The following is a 20,600-nucleotide window of genomic DNA, read 5'->3' on the forward strand; positions in this document are numbered from 1 at the left end:
ACCATATTACTCAAGTGAGGCCTTTGCCTTTGCAACAATAACTTTATTGACAAGTAGTCTTTCTCAGTTCAGTGGTCTGTAGTTTACCCTGAACTACGACACTAAAGGTGAAAGACCTTTCCTCACTGTTTATATCCTGCCCACCATAACTCTTGAACACACAGCTTACCGGGCACTGAACTTTGAGAAATGGGGACACTGAAGGCCACGTAACTGATAAATTGGTCACTGACACTCTTTGTCTAATATGAGATTCTGCTTTAGGTCTGCTTACATTTGATTCCCAGACTGCATTAACATCTAGACTCGTAGGACGCTCTCAAAGGCATTTAAAATGCAAATGACACCCACATGACACCCACATTCGGCCAGTCCACCCTTACCTCTTTATCGGTGAGGATGATTCACGTGGCTCGCTGATCACTGCCACTCTATTCAGGTGGAGTTATTACAAATATTCTTTGACCCTTTTGAGCTGATTAAGACCCTGGTATTGATTACATGAATGGGTCGAAACATAAACATAGCCTTATATGGGCCTCAGACATGTCGTTCAGTGGACACTCTTGCAAGAGGCAAATCTTATTTAGCACCCTTTTTTGTTCCTAAATATGTACAGCCTGATTATGTTTAACCTTGTGTTGACCATTACATCTGTATGTTTAACTGTTTCTTTTCGACTTGTGCACTGCGCAATCCTCACACATTGAATGCTTTTCTATTAACACATATATCTAAATACATTTCCTGTATCTGTACATAAACCTTGGTTGAAAGAGTCATTTTGTTTTTATACATGATTCATATTAGTTATGAGATTATTAGGATTTGACCATCTAAACGTTTACTAAATGAATCCATAGGAGCAATCGTTGTTTTTGACTATGCATTCTGAAAGCAGCAGTGCTTAGAAAAAGCATATTGATCTAAGGCAACAGCACCCCTAAAATCCACACTAATTCTTCCACATGGCTGCACAACAGAATTCAGGTATAAAATATTTATAAGACCCACCAAAGCTAATCTTGTTCTGGGTAGTGAGTGTCAGTTTCTGCTGTACATGCCTTTCCACAGCTACAATGTGAAATGCATTTTCAAACATAGGAACAGCTAGTCATGGCTCACATGGAAATCTGCAATTTCCTCCAAGATAGCTAACTAGTTCTATTTTGTTACTAAGAAAAACATCCTATGGTTCTGAATCAACAATGGGCCTGATGTACAAAACACTGGTTACAAAATACTGGTCGCAAACTGTGTGTAACTAAGGTAAACCACCCATGTACTAATAGGTCAGTTGGCAAAATTCCCATTATGAGTGAGTTGCAATCCAAACCATCTCATGAATATTAATGAGGTAGGTTGCAATTTGCTACTTAATCCAATTGGATGCTAATACAGAGATGGAATCAAGAGACTAATATGTATTTAAATGCATTTAAATAAAGGAAACCCTTTTTTGATTAAAGCCCATTTCCATAACGAAATAGAGATGCTGTTAAAAAATGGGAATCTTCCTCTGCCTACTCCCAAACAATCGTTTTCTTTTCATTCACAAAGTGGAATAGGGTTCCATGGAGTCTGTAAATGTTCAATGTTTTGCGACAGAATGCTGATGCCTCCCATAATGAATCACTACTTGGAAGGGATGCTACAATGCGGCCCTTAAAAATAGAGATTCCTTATGGGGTTGCAGACCTGATTTAAGAGTCAGTAATAGCTTTTAACTAAGGTTTTGTCAAAAACATTTCTATGATTGCAAACAGTCTGAATTGCTGTTTGCAACTGTAAAAATGTTTCTACATCTGGCCCAATATTCTGAATCTAAGTGACTTGACATGTTGTAGGTTGGCTTCCGCAAAGGCCATTTCTCTAGTTTGCAGGGTATGCCCAGACGTGGGTCCCTTGCTCACTTTGCCACTGGATTCAAGATAGCCTGGCTGATGAGGGTTATGAACCCGAAACCGGTCCCAGGATGCTTGTTTCCGGTCCAGGGAAGACATGGCTTGGCAGTTCGGGTTGGACTGTTCCCATGAGGCACAGGGTCAGACTGATTTGCATATGGCCATGTCTGAACTGGGTTGGCGGAGTGAGCTAAACAATGATGATGGATTAAACCCAGATCAGTTGACTGGGGGTGAGTGCTTGCAATGTTCAACACTCCGTCCATCATTCCCTTTGGTTTTGCTTTGTTCGCCCTAAGTTGGCAGGGTATGCCCAGACGTGGGTCCCTTGCTCACTTTGCCACTGGATTCAAGATAGCCTGGCTGATGAGGATTATGAACCTGAAACCGGTCCCAGGATGCTTGTTTCCGGTCAAGGGAAGACATGGCTTGGCAGTTCGGGCTGGACTGTTCCCATGAGGCACAGGGTCAGACTGATTTGCATATGGCCATGTCTGAACTGGGTTGGCGGAGTGAGCTAAAGAATGATGATGGATTAAACCCAGATCAGTTGACTTGGGGTAAGTGCTTGCAATGTTCAACACTCCGTCCATCATTCCCGTTGGTTTTGCCCCATTTCTCTAGTTAGACATTTATATACAAGTTAGAGGTTTGAAAGGAGGTTTTCCAACAAGCCAAGACCAGTTTTACAATCTCACTGAGATCCGTGTCTGGAAGCAAATCTCAATCGAATTGTCTCCTGAAGGCATACTTGAACTGAGAGAGTTCAGGATGAGTATCTTAAACAAGTCCACTTTAATATCTGTACAAGCCAAGTACAAACTTAACAAACCACAGTCAACAGAATTCAGAGGGTTTAGTTGTGTGTTCCAGTGCCCTGTAATAGGACCTGAGCCAAGGCTTCAATTGTTTTCTCAGCAGAAATCAGCATCAAGTTGCCAGTGGTTGGTAATATAACGTTGTTGGGCATAACAGTGCCAGGATTTCAAGGGATACATGTAGCAGCATTTTAATGGAAACGTAGTAATATGTAAAAGGATACATGTGGCAGAATTTCATGGGAAACACGTAGCAATATTTCAATGGGTACATGTAGCTGTATTTTCAAGGAATACATGTAGCAGTAATACAAAGGAACCTCATAGCGGTATTTCAAGGGCTACATTTAGGGAAAAGAGTGCCCTGAGGGGTTTGCGAAGTTGCACTTTTTTTCCTCAGGTGAACAACCCATATTTCTCACAAATACTATGATGACTGCCTATAATTTGTGACGTTTTCTGCATGTGGGTTGTCATGGTAATATATGATTTTAGCACCCTTTTAAAGTTTTTGTGTGAAATCAATCCGTTTTCACATTAATTGTTTTAAAAGTTAACTCACGAGAACATGGCACATTCAGTGTCAACTAGAACTTCTGAGGAATAGCAGGAAACTCCTCAGACTTGGGCAGGGCAATAATCAAACTACATGAACCTTCAGTTTTACAATATAAAGTGATACACCCTTGGCTCTCGTTGTTCTCATAGGTCTCTTTCTCATATATTTGTCCCGCTCTCACTTTCTTCATTCTCTTCCTTTTTGTCTCTATCCACCATACTCACCACTGCCTTTATGTATGTTTTCCTGTTCCTCCCACTTTCCTTTATTATGTTCACTTTCTCCTGCTTTCTTTTTCTTTCCTACTCTTGCTTTTTTCCTCTTCCTCCTACTTTTCTTCATTTCCTTCTCTGTCTTCCGTCTTTTGCTTATTCTTCTATTCTTCTTTTTTATTTTGTAGCCTCATGTTTCTTTTCACCCTCCATATTTCCACTAGTTATTCAATCTATCTGCATCTTTCTTACCACCGTCTCATATTTGTCTTTTTTCCTCCCTTTTCTAACATTTCAGATCTTTCAATTTGCTCGATTATTTTTTTATTTGCTTTTCTTTGACCCATATTTGTTTTTCACTTACTTCTGTTTACCTTTAACATTCTTACATCTTACTCTATCTTACTTTTTCGTTAATTCATCTTCCTCTTTCTTTCCTTGCATATTAACACATTTCATTCTAGCTCCCGTTCGTTTTTTTCTGTCTCGTCTGGTTTTTCCACAGATCCTTTCTTTGTTTCTTTAATCTTTTTCCTTATTCCCATTTCTTCTCTTCGTTATTATTTCCCAACTTCTTTACTTCTTTCATTTTTTATCCTTACTTTCCATGCCTTCCTTTCTCTTCAGTTGTTTCATGTCTTCACACATTCTTCACATTTCTTTCTTCTCTTTTTTATGTTTTCTCATATTAAGCTGTACTTCCATTTTCTATTCCTTTTCTCACTGTTTTATATGTATCAATGTGTTCCAGTATTCCTTTTTTATTCATTCCTTTCTTTTACACTTTCATTCTTCACTACATAATTTTGTACTTACTCTTTTCCTCATTTCCTTTATGTTTCCATTCTTTCACCCTTTTGTTCTTTTTCAGATTTACTCCTTTCGTCCTTTTATATTGTGCGTCATTTTATTCCTTCTTTACTTTTTTTTCTTTTATCCTTTCTTTCATCCTTTCATCCACACCTTCACTTATTACTTCATACTTTTGATCTTTTATTGTGTCATTCTGTCCTCTCATAATTTCTCTTGCTATCATGCACGTAGTTTGTCTTATTCACTTGAACCTTTTCATAGTTTTTTATTCTCTATCCGTCACTGGGTTTATTTCCTGTTATTTGTCCTCTGACCTCTACCCCATAGCTCCATATTGCTGGTCTCTTGCAGTATTATCAATGATATTTTGTTTGGATACTGTGTGTCTAATTAATGGGGTAAAGTTTTATAAAAGTACAATAATGGTCCCAGTGAGCACACTGGTAACACGCTATGAAGCTGAGTGACGTTGACGGTGTGTCATATGCCCTAGTGCAAGGAAGGAAATGGCTGTTGTTTGAACACAAAAATACAGCAATAATAAGAGTTAAGTGTGTCCCTCAGGTTTCTAGCACTTGTTTCCACTGCACATGCTGCCCAACGGAAGATATCTGTCAACTGCAGTTAAAGGGGCTTCAAGACAGCTCTGGTTCTGTTCTTTGCCTGGTCTATGTGTCTGAAGACAGATTGCACTGCTGAAACATTTGTGTATCATCACTGCTAGATAATTTGGGGTACTCCTCAGATTATTACTCTCCAGTGGGATATGTAGGTGTGTATCTGGACCAGCTGATGCTGATGGTAGAGGCAGAAGAAGAACCAGTTTGCTGTTTCAGAGCTGCAGTGTGATCTGAAACTAAGACCAGTAGTTTTGTAGTGAGAATGTGATATAAATATGTACTTTTGTTTGGATTTGACTACTTGTTTTGAGGGATGATTGGTTGATATCTGACAGGGACTTCAGGTGTGCTCTATTTTTTTTTTATAATGTGGGAATATTTCCAATTTGTATTGCATTAGGCAAGCTGCAAGTGATGTATTGATTGTGTTGAGGTGTGTGATCTCGGCAGAGAAGTTTAATGGTCATATGGCAGAATGCCATTGCCGTATGCAGTAGATTTGAAGGTGGTAAGGTTATTTACTACATGAGGAATCAATATACCAGGAGGCATTTTCAAGATGGTCTAGTTTAGTATATTTCCTATGGGGTTGAGAGAGAGACTGCAGTAGTTTGCTTATCAATTGAGTCAGTTCTCAGCCTGACCTTGGTTTGGTAAATACTTGAACGATGACCATGTATTGTCAGTGGAGTTCAGCATTGTAGTGGTCTCGTATCAAACTGGGAAAATGTTAATGACTTTGATGAAGGCCTAAATTGATTTCAAGATGCAACCTAGTGGTTGACTTTCCATGGGTGGCTTTGGCTGAGGGTGAGGTTGCTGTGTAAGGAGTGGAAAGATTTCAGTCTTAGATTTTGTTATTGTGATGTTTCTTTTCTAACTTATAGATCATTTGATGTCAATTTGCTCCCGGGCATCCCATAGTGCGGAGAGCCCTGTTTCAGAGCACAATTTCAGGGGTGAGTGCTGATACTGGCTTTCTGGATTGATCATATTGAATACATGTAGGAGGGAGTTCACATCGTCTTCGAAGTCAGTTGTCATTGCCTGAGGCAACGAGTTCTTGCTTCAGTGTTTACAATGGCAAGTCTTTAAAGGAGGAGGATTGTAATGTGGACGGTGTTAGGTGACTAGTGTTGAGGAAGTATAAAAGGGACTCTAGCATGGTCGACCTACTAGTGTAATTAGGAAGCCAGCATGGGTGTAAAACCCAGACTGGCAATGTTGACGTTGATCTAGATTGGTTAAACAGGTTGTTTGATGTTCATGATATGAAGAAGGTTGAACCTTGCATCTTTCAAGACCTTGCTGGAGAAATTGCTTGGGAATTTAAAGTTCAATAGAAAGATGCTGTTGAATTAGACAATGGGTCGGGGAGCTGATGAGTGCAGGGATTTCTTTGGTGAAGGTTTTACTGGAATCGTGTCTGCAGTTTCGGTGAAAGTGGTTGTCTGGGAGGCTGAGAGGTAGAAGGTTGTGGTAATTAGTTACAAACTGTTAAATGGCAGTGGATTCCTTGAGGGTAGGGCGCCAGAGGGAGGTGGGGGGCGGGGGGGGTGCGAATGACTCTGAGATATTAGAATTGTTTATTTCTAATATTAAATACATCTAAATGTTCAAACGATGCCCAGAGCCCACACAGTCCTTAAGATGACAATGCGCTGAGAGCCTTGTGGAAGAAGCTCACAGTAAGTACACAGCTGGAGGAAACATGCAGCTGACAGCACTTCCAGGATGAAATTCATGTTGATGGCACACAAACAAACTCTCCCAAAGAGAGCATTTGTTCAGGGAAGATATAGAACCAAAACATTGTGGCATTAATATTGTCTAACAAAAATATAGAGTACTAAATGTTGTTTACGGAAATACCCCTACTAACTCGATTGGAGTTAAAAGAAAATCTATGAACAGTGTATGTACAATAGTTAGATGCCACTATTTAAGCCAAGTATTTATGTTATTGATATTCTGACATACAACCGACAAGACGACATATTCAGGAAATAATTGCAAGCTCCTTGGAAGAGAATATTAAACTTAATGTAATTGTGCTAAGGTTTGTATGTCACCTTGATGTATGTGTTGTGATTTTCCAGATGTCAAGGTTAAACTGAAGTAACATGAAAGTGTGTTAAAGTTTTCTAGGATCACCCGGAAGCAGCCTAAATCTAGGAGTAAAGGTTGAAAGTGTAAGTTTGGGCTTTAAGTTATCTAGTGGTGTAGTGAAGCTGTACTCTCATTTCTTTCAAACATGTTGTCATCTGAGTTATTGGGGACTCATTCCTAAGAACACCACCTATTTATGCTCCAATGAAACCCATTAAAAGTAAAGATGAATAATTGACTTAACTCTTTCCAGGGGTCTGTTGCTTTTTTGCATGACTTTATACAGTGCAATATCCATTGCATTCAAAGACATGAAGGAGCCTGTCTTGGCTTTCATGGTGAGCTGCATGACTTTGCCTGGTTCATAGGACTGCTTGTCTGTAGAGAGTTGGACCTGGAGGGGGAAGAGAAAGACACCAGATGATCCTCAGATTGTTCCAGTAGACCAAGGGTGTTCACCACTTGTACAGGCTGAATAAATGCCAAATTCTCATGTTAACCCATGACTCTGTCAATGAGTACAATTTACATTGTTTAGAAATAGATTTTAAATATCCAGTATGAATCTGGTCACCCTGGCCCTTCACTGGACATCTCTAGAGTAGACACCACTGCAGTAGACAGTATAAACAAGTGTACCTGACAACAAAAATTGCTTACTTTATGTCAGGTTTAGATATCATATCTGCAAACACGAGACCCTTCCATTCCAATGACCAACAGGAAGATTAATATTTGTAACAAGTGCTCTACCTCTCAAGTTTGTCCAATGAACAAAATTTGAAAATGACACATATTTTTCCTTTTTTTTAGTGAATCACACCAGTACTGATCAAATCTTGTCAAGTCTCCACGTTTGCTCTTTATAAAGGAAAATCTGAGCGCAAGTGCCATTCAGAATTTTTGTGAACCCTCTTAGTAAATACTTCTAATTTTCACCATGACATTAATTTCTACATCCCAAAAGCATAGGTAAACAGGTAGAACAAGTAGCAGAGAAAACAAAAGAAAGCATAACTTGGAACTCACCATACCCACTCCTGCCAGTGATGGGCAAAACTCAAAGTAGTAATTGAAGAAAGTCGGGTAGTGTATGAACTTTATCCTGAAGAAGACTCAAAGATCTTCACAGGCAACATTTACACCTTCCAAGGTTCAGTGAGATTTGCTCCATCCAAGACACAATAACCATGACCCCTTTGGACTATATGCAGAACTGGTTTCACCCATTATAATAGAACAATAATGTATTCTCGTACCTCAGGAAACCTCCATCATTTATCTTGATATCTCACTACTTGCTTATTTATAGTCATTAAATTACGTCACACTGAATTTTCCTACCATATTGCTATCGAGCGAGCGGCATGGATGATATTTTATCATATTTAATACATTTATACCAATCAATGCTGCACCATCAGTCAATCAGCAAACACATGGTGCTCCTTTTACCAAAAGATGTGAAGACGTGTTGCCACATTTGTGTAAACAAACCTCACATAGATGCCTACCGTGTCTGAATTTTAAGTATACAATTGTTGTGATTTGTTTTCCCTTCAGTCCATGGTCCAGTCCTTCATTAATTTTATGGCACGACACGGAGGCCAACATTATGCAAATCTCCTTTATTGCCACAACTCAGCAGTAACAATGAATAGAATATAGAACTCAAAGCAACATTCTATATAGTATATAGAGCATGAGCACACATCAGTCTTCCTTCTTTGTTGCTGCTGCTCAACAAGATAAGTACCCTCACTTTATTCGTGCTTATATATAATTATATGTTTGACAACTCCTGTCTCTTTATCACATAACTGGGTCCTATTGACCCTACTATGCGTTACCTTTGATTCCTTATCCTTTCTCTTAGGAGCTTATTACACTCTTGTGTAGTCTTCTACTGTTCTTTTCCTCTCTCTTCTCCTTAGAGACTTTTTAGACACTTCACTTACCCCCCCCTTTTGACTCGTATACGCCTACGTGTGACCACTCGCTTTACAAGATTCACGGTGACCAATCGCTTAATATGCGCTGTTGAAAAGACTCGTCTACATGCGCACTTCAAAAGACTTGTTTATCGAGGGTTGCCTGGCAGCGCTTCAAGCGCGAGCCAGGATCGCGAAGGAAAGTATGCCACCGCTTTCCCCCCGCTTTTAATCCTTTCCCGCCTTTAATCCTTACCGGCGGGCTTTGTGCCTCATCCTCGCTTCCCGGCTCCAGACTCACGGCTCCCGCTGACACGCCAAAGCCCCTTTCCTTCCCCACCCGATGCGCACTTCAATCGCGAATCGCGGGGAGGGGAAGATTAAAGGAATGGCCATAAGCAGCAACCATGCACGCAAGAGACGTGCGTGGTTGCTATAACTACACAACAACTCTTGGCAGTTGCTGTAACCGGAGCAGGATTAGAGATATTTTTCACCATTTTAACGAGGAATATAAGCCCTTAACCACCAAAACTTTCAAAATAATAATAATATATATACTTTTAACCACCAAAAATTTCAAAATAATTATAATAATATATATACAGAGATATATTTAACATCTAATTAAAATCTTAGATTAAAAAAAAAAAAAAAAAAAGATAGATAGAGCACAATGTCCCTTGTTCCAGATACTAACCTTGAAGGTAAACTGGAATCGTTGGTCTCTAGGGCCATGGATAAAGCCATGGACTCCTTTAATGAGACTATAAATAAAAAATTTGAAATGCTGTCAAGGGCATGGCCCTCAACCAGTTCTACCCATTTTTACCCTCCTAAAGAAAAGAGTCGCAGCAGAAAACCTTGCTGATTCTGCAAAAAAGAGCAAGAAAACAAGAAAAAATCATGAATCTTGCTTATCAGGCGGTGACAAGCATGATGCCTCAGGCATCACAGAAGGGCGTCAAGGAACCCCCATACACATCAGAATTTGAGTCGGAAGATGAGAACATAGGTGATAAAACACCGGAAGGCTCTGAAGAGGCAAGTAAGGCCTCAGGCTCAAAAATGAGCATTACTGACCCTTTCGGGGAGAACATGTTTGACCCCCTACTGATCAAACACCCCTTATCCCCAGAATGGTTCCCTTCTCAACATGTCGCCGAATACATTACCTTCTGGCTCAGAAAAGAAATCCCTAAGGAAGTGAGGTCAAGACTGAGGTCTGAGTGCCCGCGCCCATCCCTTCCAGATAAGATCACTATGACCCCTGAACTTGACCCTAAGGTTGTGGCTTTTATTGCCAAGGGCGCAAAAGACCCTAGGAAAGGGATCCACAAGAGTCTAAAATCCTGTCAAGACCGACTCTTGGACACTATCGGCCCAATAACAAAAAATTTTGAACTGGCTGAAAACGCATATGTCGAAGGGACACCAATAGACCCCAAAGAATTACGCCAGTGGGTCCAAAGAACAATATGCTTGATTGGCAACGCTAATACTGCCATTTCAAATGAATGAAGGAAAGGTATCCTTTTAAAAATTGACCCAAAACTAATTGAGCTAGGGAATAAAGAAGGAGGCGCCACTTCTCAAGGACTCCTCTTTGGAGAAGAATTCATTCGCGACATGGCCAAATATGTGGGGGCCTTTAGCTCTATTCAAAAGTCTCAACGAGAGATTAAAAAAGTATTTTTTCAAGATAACATTTTTGGAAGGGCCGGGCAAATGCGGGGTCGATTCCCCGCCCGCGGACAATCTTCTTCCAGACCCTTTCTGGGACGAGGCACAAGATTCCAACAGACAACCTTATATGGAGGCCAATCTTTCTTTCCGCAAAGACAGAGAAGCCGTTCAAGACCTTTCGAGGAGAGAGAAGAAACCGAGGTTTCTCAACAGGTAAGAACCTCGAAAGACCCTTCAGATACCCCTATAAAGGTGGGAGGGAGACTAGCCCTTTTCTCTGGAAATTGGTCCATGATAACACAAGACCCGTGGGTTCTAGACACAGTCAGGGGTTACAAGATAGAATTCATCGATACCCCCATTCAAACAATAAGACCCCGAGAAATACATTTCTCTCAAGAACAGAGAGAATTAGTCTCTCAAGAAGTAAAAGACCTCTTAGCCAAAGGGGCAATAATGGAAAGTTCACAAATTGGTTTTCTGAGCAACATTTTCCAAGTGGAAAAGAAAGACAAAGGTCAGAGACCTGGGATAAATTTGAAAAGCTTAAACGAATGGGTAACATACCACCACTTCAAAATGGAGGGCTCCTAAGAGACGTTCTGAGAAAGGGCGACTACTTAACTCGTCTAGACTTGAAGGACGCCTACCTGACCATTCCAATTTGGCAACCTCACAGGAAGTTCCTTCAATTCAATTGGGAAGGAAAACTTTGGGAATTTCGAACCTTCACCTTCGGGCTTTCTTCAGCCCCTTGGTGTTTCACCAAGGTATTACGACCGGTAGTAGCATGGCTAAGGCAGAGGGGTGTAAGATTAATTATTTATCTAGACGATATCCTCATAATGGGTCAATCCAAATCGATGGTAACTTATCACACAGATCTTGCTATCCGACTACTTCAACATTTAGGCTTCGTAATAAACTAAAAAAAAATCATGTACAATTCCATCCCAAGAAACGCAATTTATCGGGTTCATGGTCAACACATTGAATGCAGAACTGAAACTTCCAAGGGAAAAGATAAAGAAACTTCGAAAAGAGCTGAGAAAGATACTATCTTTTGAAAATTTTTCCACTCAAATTCTTAGCCAGGATCCTGGGCTTACTTTCTTCAACCATCCAGGCAATTTTTCCAGGACCCCTACACTACAGAGCCCTTCAGAGACTGAAAGCGAAAGCTCTCAAAACCAACCTCTCTTACTCCCAAATGACTTGTCTAGACCAAGACTCGAAGAAGGAACTGACTTGGTGGCTGAAGAATGCAGAAGCCTGGAATGGCAGAGCCATCTTCGGCGAAGCACCAGATTTGATAATAGAGTCAGACGCGAGCCGAGAGGGATGGGGTGCCACATGTGGCAGTTGTTCGACAGGGGGTCGTTGGACACAACTCGAGAAGGAACTTCATATCAACTGCTTGGAATTACTAGCAGGTTCTTTTGCGGTTCAGAGTTTCACTCAAAATTCAATGAAACGTTGCATAATGCTGTGCATGGACAACGTCTCTGCAGTGAGATATGTCAACAAGATGGGGGGACCACACTCAAAAGGACTTACGGATTTAGCGAAAGGTTTCTGGAACTATTGTTTGAACAAGGGACTCTCTGTCACAGCAGAGCACATTCCTGGTTTGAACAACGGCGTATCGGATTGGTTCTCAAGGAATTTCAAGGATTCCAGCAATTGGAAACTAGACGAGAGAATATTTATGATAATACAAGACAAATGGGGTCCGTTCGGGACAGATCTTTTCGCGGACAGACTGAACACACAGCTAAAGAGCTTCTTCAGTTGGAAACCGGATCCTCAAGCATCCGGGGTGGATGCCTTCCTCCAGAACTGGCAGGGCTTAAAGCCATATGCCTTCCCGCCGTTTGTAATGCTTCCTCGTCTTCTCCTACATGCCCGTCGTTACTTACAGAACATGACGGTGATAACCCCTCTTTGGAGGTCGCAAGTGTGGTTCCCACTCATTTTAGAGATGACTGTGGACTTCTCGATCCTAATACCACCTTTCAGGGAAATTCTTCGGGGCCCAGAGGGCGATTCTCATCCTCTCATAGACCAGGGTCTCTTGACTTTGACGGCATGTAAGATTTCAGGCGTCAATGGAGAATCCCAGGCCTTTTGCAGGATGCTTTCCAACTCATATCTGAGTCTTGGGCATCTGGAACAAGAAAGGCATATCGACTGGCGTGGAATAAATGGGTTCGCTGGTGTATTCAACTACACTATGATCACGTTTCAACTGATTTAGTTCACGTAGTTAATTTTCTATCAGAACTATTTTCTTCTGGCCTATCTTACAGAACAGTTAATGTCTATAGATCTGCAATTGCTGCAGGCCATTGCTTAGTTGATGGCGTATCAGTGGGACAAAACCTTTTAACTAAGAAAATTATGAGAAGCATGCAAGTTCTTAATCCTCCAACTCCCAAATATACCGCCTTATGGGACGTAAGAAATGTTTTACAAGTTACATCCTCTTGGGGGGACAATGTCGAGCTTTCTCTTAAACGTATCTCTTATAAACTTACTGTTTTGCTTTGCCTAGTTTCTTTTAGATGAACCTCTGATGTCAAAGCTTTGGATGTTTGTAGCAGAGCTTACCAACCTGAGGGAGTTTGTTTTTATCTTAGGAAAAGAACTAAAACTATGTCATCTTCGATTTTCTATCCTTTCTTCTCTTCGAATGAAAGTTTGTGCGTTGTCAAATGCTTGAAAGAGAACTGCCTCCTTGAGAGGTACTGGAACCCAATTATTGATCTCTCACAGATTCCCACATAAAGCTGTTTCATCTCCCACGCTTGCAAGATGGGTGAAAGAAGTGATGAAAGAGAGTGGTGTTGATGTCTCTATCTTCGGCGCACATTCCCTCAGAGGCGCTTCAGCTTCTAAAGCTTTTATGTTAGGAGGTGGACTGCAAGATATCCTTAGAGCCGCTGATTGGTCGAATGAAAGTATGTTTAAAAAATGTTACTTTAGGCCAATCAATAATGTGATTGACAATGTGCTTAATTCACTTTAAACTTGCATAATGTTGGCCTCCGTGTCGTGCCATAAAATTTAGATTTTTCACAGCCTGGTGGGCAAAACATCTGGATTTTATTAAGGACACGGAGGCCAAGATTATCCCACCACTTTTTGACCCTCCCAGGGTTTATTCATTTTGACCTATTGTTTCTTTTTTCTTACAGAATAATCCGCCTATGCATTACTCCTGTTTAATGAAAGTTCTTCACGTCATTTTCAAGATATGTTTATTGTTCGCAGCATTGGACTAACACAAAGAAGGTCACCGTGAATCTTGTAAAGCGAGTGGTCACACGTAGGCGTATACGAGTCAAAAGGGGGGGGTAAGTGAAGTGTCTAAAAAGTCTCTAAGGAGAAGAGAGAGGAAAAGAACAGTAGAAGACTACACAAGAGTGTAATAAGCTCCTAAGAGAAAGGATAAGGAATCAAAGGTATCGCATAGTAGGGTCAATAGGACCCAGTTATGTGATTTAGGGGCATATGTATCAAACGATTTTTTAATCGCAAATGCTGCGATTCGCAAAATAACAGCGTTTGCGTTTAAAAAATCGCTAATCGGGATGTATGAGCCAAATCCCATCGCAAAATTAAGGAATTGCTAATTTAGCGATTTCTTAATTTTGCGTAAGCATTTAAGAAATCGCAAATTGCGATTTCTTAAATGATATGTAAAAAGCACCCAAGTTGTGCGAATTATCCTTAAAAAATCGCAAATTACCACCAACTTCCAGTTGGTGGTAATTTGCGACTTCCTTTCAAAATGCACTTTTTTGGATTTTACAAAGTGCCACGTGGCGCTCATACATGCCCTTAGGGCATGTATGTGCGCCATATGCACACACATGCTCATTTCAGGGGTGCATCAGGGTGTCATCATGACACCCTTGCACCTTTGAAATTATTCTCAAATTGCGATTAGCAAATTGCGATTCGCTATTTGAGAATTACTTCCCATTCATTCCTATGGGTCTCCTGGCCCATAGAAATGAATGGGCAGGTATTCCTTAATTGCGATTTCGCAATTTGCTAATCGCAATTAAGGAATTTTAAGAAATTGCAAAAAGTTTGCAATTTTTTAAATACATCCCGTTTTGCAATTCTCAAATAGCGATTCTTTAAAAATCGCTATTTGAGAATCGCAAATGGTGATGTTGATACATATGCCCCAATGAGACAGGAGTTGTCAAACATATAATTATATATAAGCACAAGTAAAGTGAGGGTACTTATCTTGTTGAGAAGCAGCAACAAAGAAGGAAGACTGATGTGTGCTCATGCTCTATAGACTATATGGAATGTTGCTTTGAGTTCTATATTCTATTCATTGTTACTGCTGAGTTGTGGCAATAAAGGAGATTTGCATAATCTTGGCCTCCGTGTCCTTAATAAAATCCAGATTTTTTGACCATCAGGCTGTGAAAAATCTAAATTTTTCCATATTGTTGTTTGGTGGCATACCGAGGACTGGGTACTAGATATGGATATGCATTGTTATAATTATCTTTACATAAATCATGGAGAATGGTTGTTTCTACATTTCAGTCATACCTACGTTCATTTGGAAGAAATGTTTGTCCTAATTGCACTATAGGGCTGTTGTTTTATAGAAAGGAGGATGGGGGAAGGGGAATAAATGTTGTGGATGTTCCTCCAATATGTTTTTGAATTACGGTGATGTGGCTCTGAGTGACAACAACAGACAACAAGAGCAACGCTCTATGATGTCAATCAGAAACCTGAGTAGTTCTAGGTAGTTGTATGTAAATTGCAAGAATTTATTGACATACTTGTAACTTTTTCTTGTATCTTTTGATTCAAATGTCTGTTTTATGAAGCTGACTCATGTACTGATGTACAGAGATGCCCAAAATCGGGTTGCAACTGGAATGCTGAAATTCGGTCCAGACAGGTCCCTACCCTCAGCTTCAGCCCAACGCTATCTTTGTGGGGATTCCACTTCACTCCAGTGCAGAAGTTTCAAAGATCTAGGCAAAATTGCTGTTTGCCATTTTAAAGCCATATTGTTGCCTATTGTAGTGACTACTGCACACATTTGCCTTAAAGTAACACTAACCTTACAATTGAATACACATTGTTAGCATCTACTAGAAAAATATAACTAATTCTGACAGCCATTTGGTAATGTGAATAGTAAATTGAATTCAGGCTCATTCTGCCCTTTGTGGGAGACTTGAGGTTTCTTGGCAGGGCTGCTCCCTGATGTAGGCTGGATTCAGTTGTGCTGAGCTTGAGATGCGGCAACTCCTACCTATTCCAATGCAGGGCCACAAGTGGATTTTTGCCCACTATAGCGTAGGGTCAATTTGCCAACCTCCCTCCCAAGACAAAAGCGATCTGGTAGATTCTTGGCTATGCCCTACATGGCTGCCCAATACAGTTCAGTACCTCTAAGGCATGTGTATGGGCATAGGTAGGATCTGGCTATTGAAGCAGGGTGAAGACTGATTGGCATATGACTGGGTCAAAACTGAGGTGTCATGGTGTGCAAAGTAACAATGGACTGGGATACAGCCCTGAGTAAATTACCAGTGGCTGAAATTAATTCATGCATTCCATCCATCGCTTTTTTGTATTCTTCAACTCCACTAAAGTCAAGCATGACACAATCAACCAATACAAGGCACAGCTTATTGGTAAACCTCTTGATTTCTGTAGCAGCGCCAGTACAAGCATTTTTGAGGACCCAGTCAAAATGATATTTCTTCCGTTTATGAGCTCCCCCTCACTTAGCCCTATTTGCAATATGGTGTTCTCTTCTGGCCTCTTGTGATGGTGCCATGAAACATATTATGGTAGCACCAGAACTTTAGGCCACTCCATGTCTGGTTCAAAAGGAATGTTTTCTCTTTGTTGCACTTGAACTGACAGTTCTTACCCAGTGACTGTCTCTCACCTTTTGATTATTCACACATTTATCTTCCACATTCATCCACACTGAGTCGGCCACCAGCTCTGCGGTCTTGTCTCCAGTCAGGATGTAATAGACAAGGAGACGCGCGGAGGGGACCATGTCTGACGTCAGCTGGAGGTTCAGGCTGTGATAGGCGGCGTCAGCATATCTGCTCTGTGTCCCATGTTGTACAATTTTTCCCTTGGATAAAATCTGTAGGAATATAGGAAATGATAAAAGAAAATGCAATTTGAAGTCATGTTGAAGATTGTTTACTAAGTACATCATAGATATGGTTTGTTGTTTGCGAGATTTGTAAGGTGCAACATGTCGTTGAAGTGTTACAAACCAGACAATCACTAGCGCAGACAGCAGCTTGGGGATCCAAATTAACTTTATGGGTTTTTTCAGATTAACAGCAATAATACCACACACTCTTTGACCACCAATGAGCAAATGTCTGGTATGGTCCTTTGTGGCACACACATCAAGCATTTTACTGGTTGCAAACGGTCCAATTCGCAGTATCTGCCTGTTTGCGACTGGAAAAATGTCTTTTCTGATGCATGTACCTTTTTGCTTTCGCAATATAGGTAATCACAATTGTTTGCAATTACCTAAATTGCTAATGCATTTAGGGAATCGCAATTTGCAATTCCCTATTTGAGATGTATTTAGGAAACACTGATTACTATCAACTTCATGTTGATGGTAATTTGTGCATGCATTGTAAAATGCACAAAAAATGCACGTAGCGCACACATGCTCTTAGGGCATGTGTGTACTACACATGTGAATACTTACCTTTTTTATGAGGTGCCTCAGGAGGGCCTTAGGCCCCCAGGCACCTTTGGATTTTCATTTGCAAATTGCGAATGCATTCCCATTCATTCCTATGCGCCTGTAGGCTCATAGAAATGAATGGGAATGCATTCCCTAATAGCAATTTGCAATTTGCGAATCGCTATTAGGGAATGTTAAGGATTTGCAAGATTATTTGCGAATCCTTAATGCATAGGCATTTGCGATTACCAAATAGCCAATCCTTAAAATGTGTTATTTGGGAATCGTGAATGATTACCTTGATGCATGTACCCCTTTGACTCTACAGCATCACAAGAAGTGGCATCACAGTTTTCTTCTCTGTTGAAATAAAAGCCAGTAGACAACAAAATGTAATGTTATGAGTGTAAAAGTAGTTTGCAGGCCCCAGCTGCAACACAGCGCTCTACGCTGCCCCCGCGGATGGTGCCTCACCAGCCTTATGCATATGCCTGCCATGGATGCTCTGGTGTACAACAAAGACATCTCAGCAACTCTTGACGCTAGCTACTCCAAGGTCAAATCATGTGCACTTTAAGGCCAACCTGCATAAGGGTTGCTAGGAAACCATTAGAGCTGAAACTCTAGAGACGCGTTAGTGCGCCATAATTAACATCTATGCACTAATTCCAAAGTCTTATGCTGTAGCATGATTGTTCTGAATAATGCAACAATAGGATGAGGTGTAATAATATAACAAATAAAGTGATGTGTCAGTGTCAAACATAGAGATGGTTAGATTTACCTAGCCTCAGGAAAGAGAAAATGGACAGGTGTCCCACCCCTCTCCTCCTACCCTCATGGGCGATATCCATTAGTAGAAGTTTGACATTAGGAAGACAGCAGATGTGCAGAGACCTTGCAGGGTTTATGGGATCTTATCCTGATCTTAAGCCCCTTCCAAAAGAGCACACCTACAAAATAGATTACATTAGTGGGGGTTATCATGCCCTCATCTGTTGTAGAAAACATGGATCAGAATTGCTATGACTATAACACAAACTCTAACAAAGGTGAATACATTTAGAGAGAATGTATAAAAGCACCAAACATGTTGGTTATTGAGTGAAGATCCTAGTCTTGATAAGAGCAATGTAAAATGTCCTCTCATGCAGTAGTGCAGATAATGTGCCAATGCCTCTGATTTATTGGATGGAAACTTTTCTTGGGATGGGCATGGTTCCTAAAACCACAAAGCCAGCCCTAACAATCATGATGTGGTTATTGAAAAACCCATTGCAGGTGAGGGTTCTTGGGAATTCATTGGTCGGTGAGCACACCTAATAACACATCAATATGTTTGGCCTCTAAGGGTGGCATGGTAGCCAACTACTGTTAGGGAGTTTGTGCTGAAGCACAGCATAAAAACTATTAGGCCCAGATTTACAAATATTCGACACAGGGCAGTAATCTGCCTTCTACCGAATATCAAAATTTGTCAATATCTGCTAGGATATGGCACATTTTCTTCTCTCTCCCAGTGATGCTACAAGTTTAGTTGCCATGTGCCCAGGGCTTTAAGTGGGGGGAGGGGGGTCTGTGGGGGTCTGAGCCCCCCCAGTTTTTTGGGGGGGGCTTGAAAGGGTTCTCTAGGGGGCTCTATTTTCAGGCCTCAAAGGTCAAAGGTAGGGTAACATGTTTATCGGCATATCTTCCCATAACGGCAAGATAGACATATGGAATCTGGTATCCCTGAACTCAGAATTTAATAACACATCCTTTGGTGAAGATGGTTTTTAAATTCTAAGTTTGGAAATAGCACTTTTAGAAAGTGGCTATTTTCCTGTTCAACCTTTCTGTGTGCCTCTGCCTAGTTGTGTGTTGACTGTCTGGTTTGTGAGTGACAGGGGCTGGGGGTGGCTCCAGGAGGCTGGGTGAGTCGGCACTAGGCTGAATAGCCCCATCTACATGTAGAGTGGTGGGGAGGAGTAGCACCTGGGTCTCAATAGGGCTGGTCCTGCCTGCCACAATGCTGGCTCCACCTCCTGCGGTGTGTCTTATGTCCCTGGCCCACACTCACATATGAAGAAGAGGTGCACTGGCAGAGTGCACGCAGAACTGGTTTAGACTGGGTCCAGGACCCCTCACACAAGAAGAACAAAGACTTTTGGGGTATAAAAGTAGGGCTGGAGCTCCAGTAAAATTAGATTAGGAAACTTTGTGATCAAGAAGGAATCCTTGCCAAAAGAAGAACAGCCAGGAAGACTGAGGAAAAGTGCTGCCATTGCTGAGTGTCTGGGAACTGACCTACAGTTGCTGTGATTGCTGAGGAAGAGGACCAAGGGACTGTCTGCTGTGTGCTGTGTCCCCCTTACTCTGCCTCAAGCGTGATCTGCCCCAGGATCGTGTCCCTCGCGCTCTGTGCGGATTAACGCACCGCTGTGGAACTCTGGAGCGCCTGCTTTGCCCCCAAGCGCTGTGTGTGCATTGACTCCACTGCCGCCCCTCAAGCTGTGTTGTGTACCCGAGGCCGGGTTCGCCGCTCTGAGAAGGAGCCTTGAAAACACCCTGCCGGTATTCACCACTGCCGGCCCGGGATCATCATTTCCGAGCCACGCTCGGATTGGTCACAGCAATGATGGTTTTACCCAGCAACGTGGAGGTTTGTCAGGCGGAGCTACATTGAGTCTGGAGAAGTGCGAGGCGTCCCCTAGCAACCGGGGTTCCCCCGCGCTCGTCATCGAGGAAAGGAGCTGAACCTGAGGCTGAAATGTACCATGCTAGTCTGTTACTGCGAGACTGCAACCAGCTCTATCAGTGCACCTCAATTCTGACGTGCAGCATTCTCTGCCCTTCCAGTGCATACAAGAGCTCCCACGGTGCAAAAAGCATGTTGGTTCCTCCGCCTTTCACACAGGTGAGAACGAGAAGGGAGGGGGTTCAGCCTTCCCCGATAACAATATGCAGACCTTCAAGCAGCTATGGGTGGTCGCGATCTGAGTCACAGAGCTTTAATGTATACTTCAACGTAAACAATGATTCACTCATCAGGAGCAGTTGCCACACAAGTGTTAGCAAACCATTCCATCTTCATATAGGGTCAGCAATTTGACAAATCTGTACCCTGACGCGCAGAACCCCAAATGCGCTCACTGACACTTAAATGCGCCTTTGTAATCAATTAATAGACATTCACTGAATTAATAAACGTTCACTGCCACTAAAATGTGCTCACTGCCACT

At 41.6% G+C, this 20,600-nt stretch overlaps 1 protein-coding gene across 1 annotated transcript in view; it reads right to left on the reverse strand.

The window, feature by feature from the left end:
• Positions 1 to 20,600, reverse strand: part of C5 (complement C5) — a 384,799-nt gene that overhangs the window by 237,245 nt on the left and 126,954 nt on the right. Inside the window, exons 13-14 of the mRNA XM_085613588.1 lie at positions 16,600 to 16,809; positions 7,280 to 7,429 (exon numbers count right to left, since the gene is read on the reverse strand). Coding sequence (XP_085469714.1) covers positions 7,280 to 7,429; positions 16,600 to 16,809 — 360 coding nt within the window. The remainder of the gene's footprint in view (positions 1 to 7,279; positions 7,430 to 16,599; positions 16,810 to 20,600) is intronic.

Source organism: Triturus cristatus, chromosome 1_2 (genome assembly GCF_964204655.1).
Source record: "Triturus cristatus chromosome 1_2, aTriCri1.1, whole genome shotgun sequence".
Classification (NCBI taxonomy): Eukaryota; Metazoa; Chordata; class Amphibia; order Caudata; family Salamandridae; genus Triturus; species Triturus cristatus.